At 45.0% G+C, this 16241-nt stretch overlaps 1 protein-coding gene across 1 annotated transcript in view; it reads right to left on the bottom strand.

Moving 5' to 3' along the window:
• Positions 1–2603: 2603 nt before the first annotated feature.
• The window catches only part of T265_15307 (hypothetical protein), a gene marked incomplete at both ends in the record, with an annotated part of 23125 nt that continues 9487 nt past the window's right edge, over positions 2604–16241 (bottom strand). The window contains 5 exons of the mRNA XM_009177497.1: positions 2604–3591; positions 4446–4595; positions 6492–6729; positions 7990–8253; positions 12177–12335. Of these exons, the coding sequence (XP_009175761.1) occupies positions 2891–3591; positions 4446–4595; positions 6492–6729; positions 7990–8253; positions 12177–12335 (1512 nt within the window). The remainder of the gene's footprint in view (positions 3592–4445; positions 4596–6491; positions 6730–7989; positions 8254–12176; positions 12336–16241) is intronic.

The raw sequence follows: 16241 nt of genomic DNA, 5'->3' as shown, positions 1-16241 counted from the left end.
GTCATATTTAACACTTTTGTCCGCTGTGTAAAAAAGCACATGATAGGTGAAACTGGCTCAGCCCGCTACTTTACTGTATGAAGACCAGTTGATGAACAGTAAGTGACTATCTTGGACGTGACGGGAGAATCACCTCCTAATAGATGTACTAGGGTAAGGGACCCATAAGGAAACCGATTGCTATCGGTTGATCATCGAAATGCGACTGACTGCTCCAGTTTAACGGAAAAAAGTTAGGCCTCTTGGAAACGGACAACAAAGGAGTAGTCTCAGGCAGTCGCACTAGTAGAATAACCTTTTTTGATGCGTAACGCGACCTGTAACCGGGAGCAACGATCAAAGGGGTAATCGAACCTCCGAGAACGTAACAAGATTCTTTCGAACATCGTGAAATGCGCTGAAAATAGAAAACGAGGGTACAGTGAAATAGCGAATGCCCGTGCATGTTAGACCAGGCGTTATGAGCTGCACAGCGCCAGAGACTAGTCAACTACCCATGAAGACCATCACGCGTTCCAGTCACGTGTCTCCTCTTTCACAGCAATTCGTCCCGTTTATAGTCTTCACCTTGTATGAACTGGGCTTTCCACCGCAACATACATTTGGCATGCCACGTTTGCACTGCCATCGATGAGCGTGATTCAATAGCTTTCTCGGAGTTGTGTAATAAACTGTTAGCAAGTGGGCGAACCGAGCAGTCTTACGCTGCGGCCACAAACAAACAAGAACTGAATACGATCGAGAAATCAATGACTGCGAAACTAAAGGTATATTTCAACTGCTGATTGACAGTATCTATGTGGGACACCAATAGTGGAAACTGAGCACAAACCAGTCGACCTAACAAACGAAGTAAATTGTAGTCGCAACCACGTGTGGTGACAGAAACATTGTAGTTTATGTGAGCAACTCAAACGTTGCACGGATAACGGCTTTACAACTAGATGTATAGACCAGTTGGATAATGAGATCACAGAAAACCCACTGGAACCACGAAAAAAACATTTATCTTAATACGTCCTCTCAGTGGAAAATAAACTCTAACCATACGTAGCATGAATAATGCATTGAGGACATTTGGCTTTCTCGCACCAAGTCCCTACTACTCCCTTTTCTTTCCGCCTTTTTACTAAGCAAACAAACGTACCACATAGTGAATGGCATTTGAGGCAAGATATTGCTGCCACACGGCAAAGAATCTCTCTGATCACAATGTTTCATACATCAAGTTTTCCGACCTTCATGATCTTAAGGTCGTCAGAGCGACTACTCAACACGTTGTTGGGTGGGGGCCCACCCAACAGGTGAGCGTCGCTCTGGGGGCTTGACTAACGCTCAAAGGGCTAACACAGAGACGACATGCGTGATCATGGTAACGCGGACCGTGGCGACTAGCATCTTGCCTACGTCCTCGTGGTGTCAGGTGACGATAACGTACTTTTTCTAATATGCAGCAGACACTGGAAGCCAAAGTGGCATAACGAAGTCTGCCTGGAGTTATCAGGCCTTCGATCTCACGGTAGAAGTGTATGTATACATGATCCACTCATTAATTACATATTGCGAGACCATTCCATAACCTTATCAGTGAGCTATAGGTTATGTACCAAATGAACGACCGAGGCCTCAGGTGTATCTACACAGGTTGAGTACGAAACAGCTCAAACTAAACACCTTATGTGATTCAATGTCCGTAACCGAGAATTTAATTTAAACGACTGACAATGAAACCCTAAATTAGCGACCCTTCTGCTGAAGGTGAATGGAGATATATGCGTTGGTTAATAAGTGAAAGCAAGCTCAACAATACCGTGCATTGCATGGAAAATAAGCAATACTACGACAAACTGCAGAGAATGACTGTCGTATGTATGTCGACAAATTACATGTACTCCGAATCCTGTTTGCAGCCCGTCAACATTTGTTCTACTACAGTTACCGCGGGCAAGGAAACACTGAAATTTGAAAATCTACAGAAATCATTAAATTAGCCCAAATGCATAGAAGAAAGTAATATATGACAGGGACTACACAGCCCATCCGCGTCAACTAATAACTACCCGGATTTTTATGGCCACGCGTTCCCACATCATTCAAACCTTGGAGTCGAAAGGTACTCACCTAGCACAATATTGAGTTAAGCAGTTAAGTGTGGCTAACAAAACATCAGCTCTCCTTCAAGCCAGATTCTTTGAATGCAAGCGATCATCCGACAGTCTCTGCTGGAACGTTTACCATTTGCTGCACTTACTAGCACTTAGGTAAACGAAGAATTGTTGAAACCGACGTTGTCTTCGAGAAGTGGTGAATAGCTCGTCAGAAAATACACCTAAATCCTTCAATTTAAATTTTGACAATTAGAACTGTCGAAGCAAGCTCCACTGGGAAATCCGGAAGTACGTCTAGACTGCAGTACCGCGTTTCATCATTGAACGGAGAGTATGAGTTGTTCAAAACATCTTTCAGTACGAGTAACTAGTTAGGGGTGATAAGTTAGCCGCAGATTGGCCCGTACACTGTTCCGTGATGTGGCTTTCAAGCTACGCGTGAAGAGAAGACACGCGCATGTTCCCAAGCGAACGTCCGTTGAATTGATCCGACAGGACAGGTGGATGGTTCAGGGAAAGATATGAAAAAGAGAAAAGAGCATTGCATTGAATAAAAACCCAAGGCAAAAATATAAAATCCACGGATGCAATCAAAACTGAAAAGAACGATTGTATGAAAGATTTTTCTCATGTCAGGGCTTTGTACATACATCATATACAGGTGATGTAATACCGGAGGGAGGCACGATTTCAGATGTACACCAAGTACTAATAGGGTGAAATGCTATAAAGACTGAAGGCGCTATTGTATATGGTGCAAGAATGGGACTGAGAACAGTGCGTTAGAAATCTATCCCCGGTATCAGCGTTCGAGGAAGATCATCCAAAATTTCGATAGCCGTTGAAGGTTGATTGAGTTCCGCACCCACTAAAATACAATCATCAATAGGTCGCACCTGACTATCATGCGTTTCGGGTTCCATCTTTACGTTGGATAGAGGGGCCGTCGCTATAAAATGTCGGGCCAAGCGTGTAACGGGCTCGTCGCCATATGGATCATCCTCTTGGAACAACGAAGTATTGCGGGGGGGAAAGGCATGTACGGGCGAGACCGTCTGTGCTTCAGGTGAAGACGTTGGTGACGAAGTACCGTTACCATTGACGCTCACCAATGGATCAGAAAGAAGCAAGCGCCTCAAAGCAGCTGACGACAAATTGCCCTTATCTAACAGCCGGAGGCAACCATAATTCTCCTGGTCGTAAAGCGTGCGCTTAAGGCGGGGTAATGGTGCCCTTTTGCACACAAACAGAGCAGCAGCTTCGCGAGTATTCGGTGGAAAATCCACCTGGCACAATAAGCCCCAGTTGGAAGACATTGTACGCACCTCTGCCCATAAGTTTGGCGGGACGACGGAACGTGACAAACGTAACGGTGTGACTAAGGAGGATGCTGCATAGGCTTGCAAGAAAGCATCCAGGCGACGTGCTGACCGAAATCGATCCTTTGGATTGGTGATGGGTGTAGATGAGACATTTTTCGATCCTGAAACAAACCAAGGGAAAACATATTGACATCCAATCAGGAAATGTTGTTGAATGTGTTAACAGTATTAAACGAATCAGACATGAAGCATGTATTGTTTGCTATGTTACATTCTCTGCAAACGGCAAACAGCACTTCTGCGAAACACTAAGAACGGTCGACAGTAGATTTTATTACTCTCCTTTAACACGGCAGTCTCAAGACCAAGGCATGCACAAACTGAACATCGAGAACATCTGAATAGGCGAAAGTAGAATCGAACGAAGTCAGCTTTACAAAAAAATACTTTTAACAAACGGTAATAATTATTGGTTTCCGATTACGCTATTGTGAAGTCGCAAACATTCGAAATTCTCGGTCAGCTGGGTCGATGTACTGACCAAAGACGTAAGCCAGAGGTCGCAAGGCTGAAAAAGTGGGAGTGTTGCTCTTGAAAGTTAAACCCGACAAATCCTATAGTACACCAACACAGTAAAGAAGGAACGTAGGCTGGGAAAGTTCGGTAGAATCTTAATGACGAACCAGCAACGATCTAGGCGACACTCGGTATCTTAGAAATGCACACAGATCAACAAAGTGGTTACTAGTGAAAAAGCTTTCCACCGTTCCGTCAATTGTATAACAGTGATGCAACATACGCCGGTGTTGGATTTAATATATTAACAATAACAGTATAATCACAATAATTAGTAAATAAACGACAATAACAGTACGAAGTTTGAGTAAGTAGGCCTGGTTTTGGACTACTGAATTCATTCGAATGGGAATAAGGAAAACAACTAAAACTCCAAAACCTTAGTGGGAAGAAACTAAAGGGGTTTAGGAGGATCAATCTATTGGAAAATAAAAACTACCTGGGCCAACTTCAGCATCTGAAGGAATCGGGACGTCGCAATGTGCTTCAAGTTGTTCAATTGCTATTGCGAGCTCGAGTTCCTCCTTGCCCCACATCAGCGTATCGACAAGGACACCATCGGGAACTCCCATTAGAGATCCACTGTCCTCTGTGAAAATGCAAAAATAATAATAAATCGTTCAGCTGCAGTCCCTTTCGGTGCCCAGCTACCATGCCACCCGAAGGAAGCACGAGGGCTGGGATACTGCCAGGTTGCCGAAACCTAAACGGGGGAAGTCAAGAGGCAGTTCCGGTCCGAACCACAGACCTTCCGGTCAATAAATTCACGCGTGAAAATCCAGTGGTGAACAATAAACAGCAGATCAAACAAAGAGTTGAGACAAAGCTGAAAAAGTCCGCACTCTTGAATCTTCCTGGTATCTCCAAATCGAAGGCAGACGGTCCCGCAAAAGCAATGCCATCCAATCGGGACTCGTGAATGTAGTGGGATGCAGTAGTCGTCAGCAATACAGCATGTCCTAAGGGGAGCAAAAACTGAGTCCAGATCACCTATCGTAATGTGCAATGCACCGAGGTTTAATAGCCTGGATCAAAGAACAAACCAGTGAGTTTTATTTGCCTGACTAGCTTTCCCGACAGGACATGGTTATGAAATCAAATTTTACAAGCCCACCTGAAGGAACCTAAAAAAAAGTAGGGACTGTTGCATATGGGTATTTTGAACAAGACTTGTCCCTATGGATGCTGTAATTCCAGTCAAAAGATACTGTCTGTTGGTAAAAACAAACTTAATAGTAGTTCAAAAATGAATTCGGAAGACCTTTGTGGATACAGGTTTCTTCTGGTGACAACGCAATAACGAACTTCTCCTCACTGCAATCTTCTTTCGAGGATACCGAATGGAGGGGGGCATTTTCTGGAATAGCTCATCTACTCTCCTCACCTCACAAAGTTTGCGAATACGCTTTCCTCCTCAAATCAGCTCAGTATTTTCTACTGGAATTTGACCAAACCGAAAATTTGCTCCAACCTCACACCCAAATGTGTTATATCACTGATTACCGCGGGTGTGTACTCTATTCCCAATCCTTTCCCTACGAACATACAGTTTTTTGCAAAAGTCCCCATTCCCCTCCTTTCATCCTTAACAGGGCCTTCATCCTACACGGTTGTACGGCACCACCAAGGTACTGTTGTCCATGATGATGACGATAAGAATGTCCATTACTGAGCCTCGGACACGCAACAACAACAGTATTCACTGGAAAATTTCAGTTAAAATACCGATCGATCCATATACGATCCATATATGGGATACGTCTTTGTGGTAGCATATCATGTTTAGCGGTTTGCATTAAAATTTGGTTGGGTGTCGACGCTACCGACCTCCAATAATAATAATAATAATAATAATAATAATAATAATAATGCAGATGATAAATTGGACAGAATTATGAATACGGGCAAGAACGGTTCAAATCGAGCTTAACCGTCCCACGGAACAATCACTTTTTACATGGAGAAACTGACAGCGCTCCCAGAATTTCACCCTTCGGTTCAAAACAGTGGCTTCATTTGTATTACCTAGGAATAATGTGTTCAAACAATTCCAATCAACGTAGAAAAAGCAAGCACCAACAAGGGATAATTAACGTAACCCGTAGATATCGCCATATCGGTTGCAGTTTAAGGCTCAAGCTCATAGAAAATGATCAATCTCAAGATCACGGTTGTGCAGCTGCCCAAAATCGAAAGTAAGCTTCAATCATTCATCTGTCTACCAGTAATGGACCAAAAACTGCATCTTGAGTTCTGTATCGACAGAATGCACAGACGGTCGATGGAATATGGCTGGAAGCATAAGATCAATAGTTTAATACGATAGGTCACCCACCCTCTCCAGGAAAAAGATGGCATCTTTAGAGATTTTCAGTCAGACCTCTGACTTGCCGACTTGAAATCCAAAAGTAAACAAGTTTTTGGAAGAAAACAACTGGTCGCGTGCCAAAAAGCTAAAATGCAACTACGTATTCCCAGTCCTTACTTATACAATCAGCCTGCAAGCCGACAACAGGTTGCGTTTTTCGGAGGCTCGTGAGAAGTTCGCGGGTAGCTTCGAGTTGAGCTTTGTCGACTGACGAAGAGGAAACTGGAGGAAATCGTTGATTATCAAGTAGTGCCGAACAGACGAATGTTCCTTTTTCTGTATTCACCTCAACTTCGAAGCTGATTGTCATTTGGCTGAATTCAGCTGATTGAGCGAGAATGCGATCCCAATGCATCTGGAATTCAGTAGAACGAGAAAAGTAAAATGCTAGAGCACAGTTGGGCACCAGTTTTAGCCACTAGGTCTATATCCAAAAGAAGTGAATCATATGGAAACTGTCAACTATAGTCAACTGGCAGCTCGTTGTTGCTACCGGAGGGTTTTAGAGCCTGAATTCCATCAAGCCAATTTACGGATAAATAGCTTCTGAATTCTATGAAAAGAATGTTCAGCTGTGACATCCTGTGTCAGGCTTCCATGACACCCGGAAGGAAGCACGAGGATTGACATACCGCTAGGTTGCCCAAGCCTAGACGGGAGCAGTTCTGATGCAGGCGTTGGTTTCGCACCAAGGACCTTCTGGTTAGTAAGTCCGAGAGTTAACCATTGAACTATCTCGAGTTCGTTCTTCAGTTCTATGAGAGTTGAGCAACTGTATAGCCCCCAGAGACTTCAAGCAGAAAACTACAGGGGTGAGCTCACAATTAGACGACTCCATTGGAGTCTGTCTGCAAGACTGGTGAGTAGGCGCAGTGAATAAGCGAAAAGGTACATGGTAGCAATGAGGTAGCAATGGATTCAAGTACGGTCACCACCCCGAAATGCCACAAATAGCGTGTGGGTGGCATGGGGTCGAAGTTGTCGCCTTGCTTTCGCCAATAAGTGGTAGCTGTCATATTGGACCTTAACGATGCTCTTGACAGAGGGTGGAAACAACGGCAGAATAACTCAGTTACATATTTGCCTCATTTTACTTTGGCTTACCTTATTAAATATTCAGTGAGTAGTCGGTAATACCTGAGTACTATGACACAGTTGTTGCAAGTGAGCTCCAATCGAATCAGAAGACACGACCAGGTATCCATACGCAAAGCAATTCGAAGCATACTTATAGGGTTGATGGTTATCAAGCTTTCGTGAGACGAAAAGCCTACCAACTTGCGAGCGATCCTACATGGGCATTTCAAGACATTTATGGTAGGTTATGACGAACTTTCTTGAGAGCTGAAGATATACAAGCCCACTCAAGCAGATAAAATCAGTTAATTTCATGTTCCCAGCCACGAAGCCGTACCAAGGTTTAGAGTGGCTGATGTTGCTGCATGAGGTCAAAAACCTTGGGGTAGTGAATGTGTTTTTACATGGCAGTACCGGAAAGCACCTTGCGAACAGCGGCTGTCATGTCGGTTTCCGCCACACTAAGACTCACGACGAACGTTCCTCACATCATCCGTAAAGAGAAAACCAACCAACCAGAAGAAATAGTACCACTGACCTGTTCATCAAGAGCACTGAGAGGGTAATTGGCCATAAAAATCCAAAGTTCTTCAGCAGGTTTAGGATTGATAACCTCGAAATTTTCCTCAGATTGGATAGTGCGATCTTTCTTTGACAGGGATTCGAAGGGGTCACTGAGAAACGGAGGCAGTTGTGGAACCATTTCAGCCTTGGGACTGAGACACAATACCAAATAGTCACTTTCATCCCATCTTCGAATGGAACCAACCAAAAAACATGGTTGGGAGAAAACTCGGAAGGCCTGTGAGGATGAAGGCACGAATGATAGCACGGTTTAAGATTCCTTCGTCCATCCAAGCGAAAACACGCAACTGATACTTCTTGCGTGCAAACAGAAGCAAACCCAAATATGGAACTTCAAAAGTATATGTATACCATGCACACTACCAGCGAATAGCTCCCAAGTCTAGGAGTTATTTCAGCGAAAACCTAGAGACCTAGAGACCTCGAAGACAAAACCCCCAAACAAGTGGACGGATAGCAACCTGAAGTAAAAATGAGCCCATAAATCATATGCTTTTAGATCTCCACTTCGGTCTCCAGTGCGTACGAAGGTTCCGAATACGACCAAACTGAAGACCGATTCCTCAATTTGGTTCCATTACTAGGCAAGTAACCATGTTCCAAGGACAAGCTGCTACAACTTTTTTCACCGAAAAATAGGCTATGCCGCGGCCGGTTCAGCTGCACGAAACCGTCCCGATCGAATAACAAAACAGCTACACATTGAAGCCGGCAGTTTTGGTACAAGAGGGATATTAGCCACGACGCCGGGCCAATCCAGTCACTGTTATCGCACGGTGGTGAAATGTTCCGGTATTCCCATCCAGACAGATGGAGGGTATCAAGCCGGGTGAGTCACATCTCTGTATTAAGTCAGACTGTTGCACAAAGCTGAAAGAGAAAGTTGTGCGAGGCAAACAGACGCTTCTAGTATGCGAAGCATTTACCCTAATCAATATGGCCTTTGGAGTGACATTTCATTCTTCCAAAAACTATCTGGTGCATTTCAGCATTGGTGACCAACGCTTTCACCAAACTTGGAGACACCGGTGACCAAATACGGAGTCTCTCTACTTCTCTGCAACCGGTGACGTCTCTACTCAAAGAAACAATACAGGAGTGCACGGCAATAGTGTACACTCAGCCTTCAAAAGATCAGATGACATCACTCCGATGCAATTGATATCGTAGGTCAATGAAGTCTTCCCTCACCTTCCCAGCTCTTCCACCAGCACGCTAAGACAAACACCCTGGTAAATGAATTTATTTACCACCTCGATCGGTTGATCGGCAAACATTAGTTGGATTTGCTCTCGCCGAATAATGCGGAGGCGCTTTAAACTTCCCGTATACAAAGCGTGCACTAAAATCTGCAGCAAAGTAAAGTCATTCGAAGTGGCTTGGAGGATCTTGTCCACCAGCAGCAGCAACCTATCTACTCAAAATCCGTAATCAAACAGCACGGAAGCAGTTCGATGCCGGGATACGCACAGAAGTTGCATCACATTTACAATGAAGCGGGGAAGAAATGGTAACAGGGCCTTAGACCACTTGTCGATGTGAACTTGGGTGAAAGAATGATACAGCCTGTGGGTGACCAGTAGTTTAAGCGTATAGCGAGAGAAGAATTTAGTTGGAACGTCGTTTGATGGTTCTCAGAGCTTATGGTGGTTGTCAGATTCTATAGTAACTTCCGAACCGTCACTGTTGATCGTCGGAAGAAACTACTGTTCGAATACCTGTACCCCAGCATGAGGGACTCGAATCCTGATAGATAAGCTGCTGTCAAGCCACACGATGCCAAGCACTAGGATGCAACTCGACAAAACTGGTTCTGACCCTCCCGATCCGGGTGGGAATATTGTCTCAGCCTAGACCACCAGGGTTGATACAGGTGCCTAGCTGCCTTGCCACCCGAAGGAAGCACGAGGGCTGGGATGCTGCCAGGTTACCCAAACCTAGACAGGGGAAATCGAGAGAAAGAGATCCGGTTCGAACCACGGACCTTCCGGTCAGTAAATTCGCGCACTTGAGCCATCTCGCCGCCAGACAGGCAGACTTATCTAGAACCTCGATTGACTCATTCTCAAGCATGAATTTTGGGATTGACCTCACGTGGTCTTGCTACCACATTCCCCAGATGTGAAGCACATACCAAGTTGAGGCAAGATTATTAGAATTATATGATGTCTGAATCACGATGGCATCAGATACAAGAAGAGCTGTTTTGTGTGCACTCAATATTTTCTAGAAAACGCACCAGAGGCATTTCGATCTCATAGGCATTACAGGCTGGGGCTTTCATGGTCATATTGATGACGAACTTGAAGAAAAAAAACGAATAAGGATGCGCTAGCTCACCGCGTCTCAGAGAGTTGGCGTAGGGCAATTGAAAAAGGATCAGCCATTCATGGAAGACATTTTTGGTCCAAAAAGAGTCATAATGTTTGACGATCTAACGCTTGCAGTGGATTTCAATTCAATAAAAACAACTGTTGGTGATTGGAAGTGGTGTCGCTGTTCCGAGACCCGTCGGAGTGAACAATTAATCAATGCATCCACTTAAGGAACGGAACCCAACGTGTTGTTAACCAACCTGATTCTGTGTTCAGTCAACTTTTGGATGAGGCCACTTATGAGGTCACTGCTACTAGGCTCAAACCACTCTGCTTTTTGTTCCCATTTTGATGTGTATGTGCCTCATCCTGCAGATACTTTATTCTATATAGCACCAATAAGCTTTCTCTAGTGGGTAATCATAGATTATTCGACTTCTTTGAAGGGCTGGAAATAAACTGTCTGATCCTGATACCTTATAACGCTTTAGAAGGGACTTTTCATATTTTATTTTTATTCACCTATATGCACTGTCTCCTGGGAATGTTGCAGAAGGCCCGCCAAACAGTTCTTCAAAATGTTCAGCCCACTTTTTTAATCGACTTTCTTGAGGATGAATTCCGCTTGTCGTTTCAATTACAGTTGCTTTCCGTCGGTCAGCCGATCGTATTGTGGTACAGAATATGGTGTTTCTTTTAATAAAAGCACTCCCCACCTCCTGGGTTTTAATTGTACACGGGAGTTCCCAGTCAGTCATTAAAGTCCACACTATATGGTTTAGGGGGTTGCGCGCGCGCTGTCGTACCCATCGCGTGCTATAACGGAAGTGAATTACGCACATTAGTCAGATAACCAACAACCAATTGATGCAGCGATGTCTGCTTGAAGTGTGGGAAGGAATCGGTCGGGGTCAACGGTGAATAAAGACCCGCGACGGCGAATGACACTTCCTGATCGCCAGGCAGAGAATAGGGGCTCCGCTGAGATACCCCACACTCAGCTGTTGAATCAAAAGTAAGTCGAAGATCTTTGTTCGTTAGGTCTACTTCTAACTGCTCTGTTGTAGGGGGGTGGCCTAGCACGAGCATGATCCTGATGCTTCTGCGCATAACGAAGGCGTATGGATATTCACCAGACGCTTGGTTTTATTTGTAATCAGTCCACATCTTATAATTCATCGGCGGTCAAGATCAACCTTTGGGCGATCGGTGTGCAGTTTTTAAGGCCAGCCTTCTCCAAACTGCGCTTCAGCATTGGTGTTTCCATAAATGTGGACATGCCAGTCATCTGGGGAAAACAATGTACGTCGCGATTTTGTCGCAGAGGACAGTACAACTCTACACCCGAACCATCCACTAGTACGATTATCTGCGGGTGGAGGTCTTGCTGCTCTTTATCTGGGTGATTCCTTTTGGAATTTTTGAAACCGTAGCTTGCGGCGAACTGAGGTTTCGGTAAGTGCAACCCAGGGAACCACTGCAGTACTCAGGACCGATCATCTTGTCAAGGTGGTAGCTTTTGGTTTGGATGGGATAGCACAACTTTGTTTCAACACCAACTTGTAGTGAGATTGCTCGTGTTAGAGCTTGCCGCGGTTTGTCTGGCTACATTTCCAGAGATTGTCTAATATGATTGGACCTTTAAAAACAGTGCACCAATCGTCGAAGTCCACCGGGCCGATCAACACATGGAGATGGAAACTATTGGGTGGCTGTGAATTCCGCATTACTCAGGGGACAAACAAAACTTAAAAATATAGCTGGTATGGTGACACCAACGATGCGCAAATAGTACCAAGTTGGGCATTACCAAAGGTCAACTCACCTGTCTAGCGGCCGAAAGCTGTGCTTGAACTTTGAATGTGGAGCAAGCTTCTGCGATAAGGACATCCCCAATGAGTAGGTCACATAAGTACATGTCGTCTACACCATAGAATGGTTCTGTCTTTGTATACACTCCCTGAAATCCACGTATTCTTGAGATCTAAAAGAAAACAACCAGGTGGAGAGGATAGCAGGGAGATAGCAAACAGTAAGCTACTCTAATAGTGCCGATTGAAAAGCCTCCCCAGTACGACTACATCACGAAACCAGTTAATGGTCTTACCGGGAGTTGTCGTCCTCGTTACATATGTAGCGCTTCAACATTTTGTTCGTCACCACTGCTGTTCCAATGCTGTAGTCATAGCAGGTCGTTTGGAAAAAACCACTGGTGAAAAGGTACGATATGGAACAGACCTGGTGCCGATTCACCAAACAGTAAAGGAGCCCACACTCATCCAATTAATTCGGTGACACTGAAACTCACAAAATGACACCCAGGGTCAAAGCATCTACGTGCTCTAATAGAGTGAGCCTCAACAACCCAACCAACATGCTGAGAAATGTCGTAACAATGATGATACTTTCCGACACTGTGATGCATAAAAAGTGCAGTCTTTCAATATAAGCGGTAAATGAGAATATCTCCTGTGAAGCTACATACCACGTGTTTGCCCAATTCGAAGATGGTCCACTTTAAGGCGTCGTACCCAAAATGTTAGTTGATAAATCTGTGTAATGAATCATACAGCTATAGCACCCAGCTTGTATAGCACATGCTTCGATGTCCTTGGTAGTAATCCCAAAGTGCCTACCAGGCAACAGTGGAATGAAGCGACCCAAAAGGCATTCATGTATGTGGAGTGAAATCAGGAGTTCACCAACTTCTCTGCACTAAACGGACATTACATACGCCTGGTGATAGTGCCGGACACTTGTTCGTCTCCTCAGGCCGAACCCGGTGTGACTACCTGGCACTGCGAATTCCTTCATTTCAAAAACAAAACCACAATAAACAAGTATTTGTTCAAACTTTCAGTAATAAGAATGATTGTTTAGCTGCAGCACATTAGGGCTGGGATACTGCCAGGTTGCCCAAGCCTAGGCAGGGGAAGTCGAGAGGCAGAGGTCTGGTTCGAACCACGGAGCGCGCTAGCCGCTGAGCCGTCTCTCCTCAAACTTCCAGTAGGGTTGCGTTGCAGCTATGGAGCAACATGGTATCATACCCGAAAAAACCAGTCAGTTTGCCCGGCACTGAGCACAAAGTGAAATTGTTCAAACCATGTGAGCATAAGAACCTTACTCAAACCTAATGCCACGGATAAGTTCAATTTGTTGAATTTCCCGATAGACTTAACAGCATGGGATGCAGTTCCGGTCACCGGAAAATCGGAGATCGGGGGATGCAGCCAAGGACTGGAAGCTCTGAGACAGATGGTTCTCTGGCATGCGGAGTACATGTCCTAATCAACGTAACCTATGAAGCAAGAGCACCGAAGTTCCTTCTTCCTAAAACCGTCTAGCATACCTCAGCAATACTAATCCACCAGATCCGGTCAACATCATCATCATCATCGACAGCATCCGGCCAACGCTTTAGAGACACCGGCAGTACATGCTTGGCGTGTACATACCATGTTTCTGATCCAGAAAACAGTGAGGATTGCCCACCAGGATTTATAGTCTACCCTACACAGAGCTGCTGGGGTTACGCCAACACCATAGGTATGAGAGTTTGGCAAAAGATGCCCTGGCAACTCGTCTCTAACCGCAACCCATACAAGTGTACAGGTAAACAAACTATTTACCACGCTGGTTGCCTCTTCTGCGAGCAAAGTTTGGATTTGATTCCATCCACTCTGGTAGCGACACTTTACACTTTGCAGGTGGAACACATAGCAAACCCTGAAGCAGAATTATTTAAGTTGACAAGAATTGCATCCATGAAAGATCTGAAACAAGGGTATAAATATCATTTTCACATTCATTGTACGAGTGAACGTCCCGGGAGCGTTTCGACGCTCTAGGTTTCAGAGCCAGGCAAAAACTTCAAGCAGTGTATGAATAACAAAGTTGAAAAAGAACGGTGAGAGAAACCTTGTATTACGCCACTGGTCCCAGTGAACTCAAGCAAAAGCATGGTACATACCAGAAAGTGTCCAAAAAAGTTCGCAAAAAGTGCTCTCATAAAGGATATAAATGTAAAGGGGGCATTTTTTATAGCCAAATGCGGTCAGAGTCAAATGCAGCTCTGGATCAAGAAAACGATCAACGTGGGAAATTTGAAACTTGATTAAGAACTTGTCTCAAGGTAAAGATATGGCCTTCTAAATCCATCAGCATCCTCTGTCATTCTTCAAGCTCCTGATTATCCGGTGTTTGAGGGATCTGCGTGTGCTACCCAGTCACTAGTTGCTGGAATAAGACCTGATCTCGACAATAGCCAGTGTTGATTTGGTAGCGTCAGATGGTTCGGACAGAGTTCTGAAGGCTGAGAGCATAGATTCCTTCACTCGCTTCCATTTAACCTCAAACCAATCTTCATTATCGTGACTGCGCGCTTACAGTTGATTTCTCTCCCGATCAGCTCGATACTGTTGAGCCACTAAAACTCACCGAAGTTTATAAAAGGAATCGCTGTGCCTCGGTAGGTATAATCCTGAGAGAAACTGAGCGGATAACCGAGCCCGTATAGTAGCACGATCGGAGACAAATTATGTACTCGAAGCTTACCATCAGTCATATGATCCAACTAAGTCCACGACTGACTTGCAATTGGTGGCCTCCAAATAACTCGGTGTGAGCGCTTAAGCTGAAATCTCGTACATGCCCGTAGCAGATTACGTTCAGTAGACAACTTAACGAGTCGCTCCACATCATTTGTAAACTGACCAACTCGAAATTTATCGTCCAAGTGTGCTTCTTCCAAGCTTGGTCGTCCAACTTGGGCATTCATATCTTCTTGCCAACCAAATCAGTCGTGATAGACCCCGACAGAACCCATCTTTCTCAGCTTCACAACTGTAATCTATTGGGACATATGTCATATGACACCAGGAATAAACACTGTCCCATCAATCTGCGCTGATTCTAATTAAGTTAGACAGCTGACTGTTTATTGGGATTCAATCCCGTAAAGTGTTTTCAGTCCTGGGACTGAGAGCAACTCCCAAACCACCGATACTAGCCACTGCGTCACGATCACCAGATACCCAAAGACAGGAATGTGAAACATTTAAGCTCGTCCCAGTGGTTTCACGTGCACGATCGGAGACACAACATACATCGACAGGGGAAAACAAGGTTTCAACGGATACATGTTGCCCAGTGTGGCAAAGTGCGGACACTGAAGGTTGCAAAGCGGGTCAGACATTTCGAATTTAGAAAGATTAATTTGGCTTATCTTGTTGAGCGACACTATGGACATGGAAGAATGGTTAGGGGACTGGCATATGGACTAATCGCAGTGCATCGATGCGTGAGGGTAAATGAAGAGCTGCAAGGGTGAGTGATACGTCTCAGTTGCCCAGATCCAGGAAGGGTTTTGGTTCTGATCCACAATGCAGTGAGGATGTGAGGTTTGTTCGAGGACCTCTTCCCTAGCCTCTGACTCAAGTTTAAACCCCGAGATGTGGTTGATTTTTTTTGGTGACCCTTGCGGGAGCCCATGACTCAATAGCCTGACCCACCTGACTGCGAGCGCTGGCCGGTTCGAAGACGCAGGCAGTAGGACATGTCTCAATCCTCATGTTATTACGCACAGCAGACGCGTTTGGAGTCACATCGGTCTCTCGGGAAGTAATGGGGAATTTGCCGGTCGTCAGCGAACCGCTGGGCGATCTGTGGCTGAAAAGGCCGACTTTTACCAACCCGACCTTCATCGAAGCGTATAAAAAGCGCTGTTTATGAAAAACGGTAACAAAGCCGGTTCAGTGGGACCCTGGACACCACCTGTTACGGTTCTGTCACGCAGCGAGCAAACAATATGATAATGCGGATTGTGGCAATACTCTATCCCCAGCTATGTTGCTTGATCCAGACTCCTAGCACGGCGAATAGTAAGAAGACG

This window comes from Opisthorchis viverrini (genome assembly GCF_000715545.1).
Source record: "Opisthorchis viverrini unplaced genomic scaffold opera_v5_434, whole genome shotgun sequence".
Classification (NCBI taxonomy): domain Eukaryota; kingdom Metazoa; phylum Platyhelminthes; class Trematoda; order Opisthorchiida; family Opisthorchiidae; genus Opisthorchis; species Opisthorchis viverrini.
Note: the sequence above shows the minus strand (reverse complement) of the source record. Positions and strands in the feature narration are given on the sequence as shown.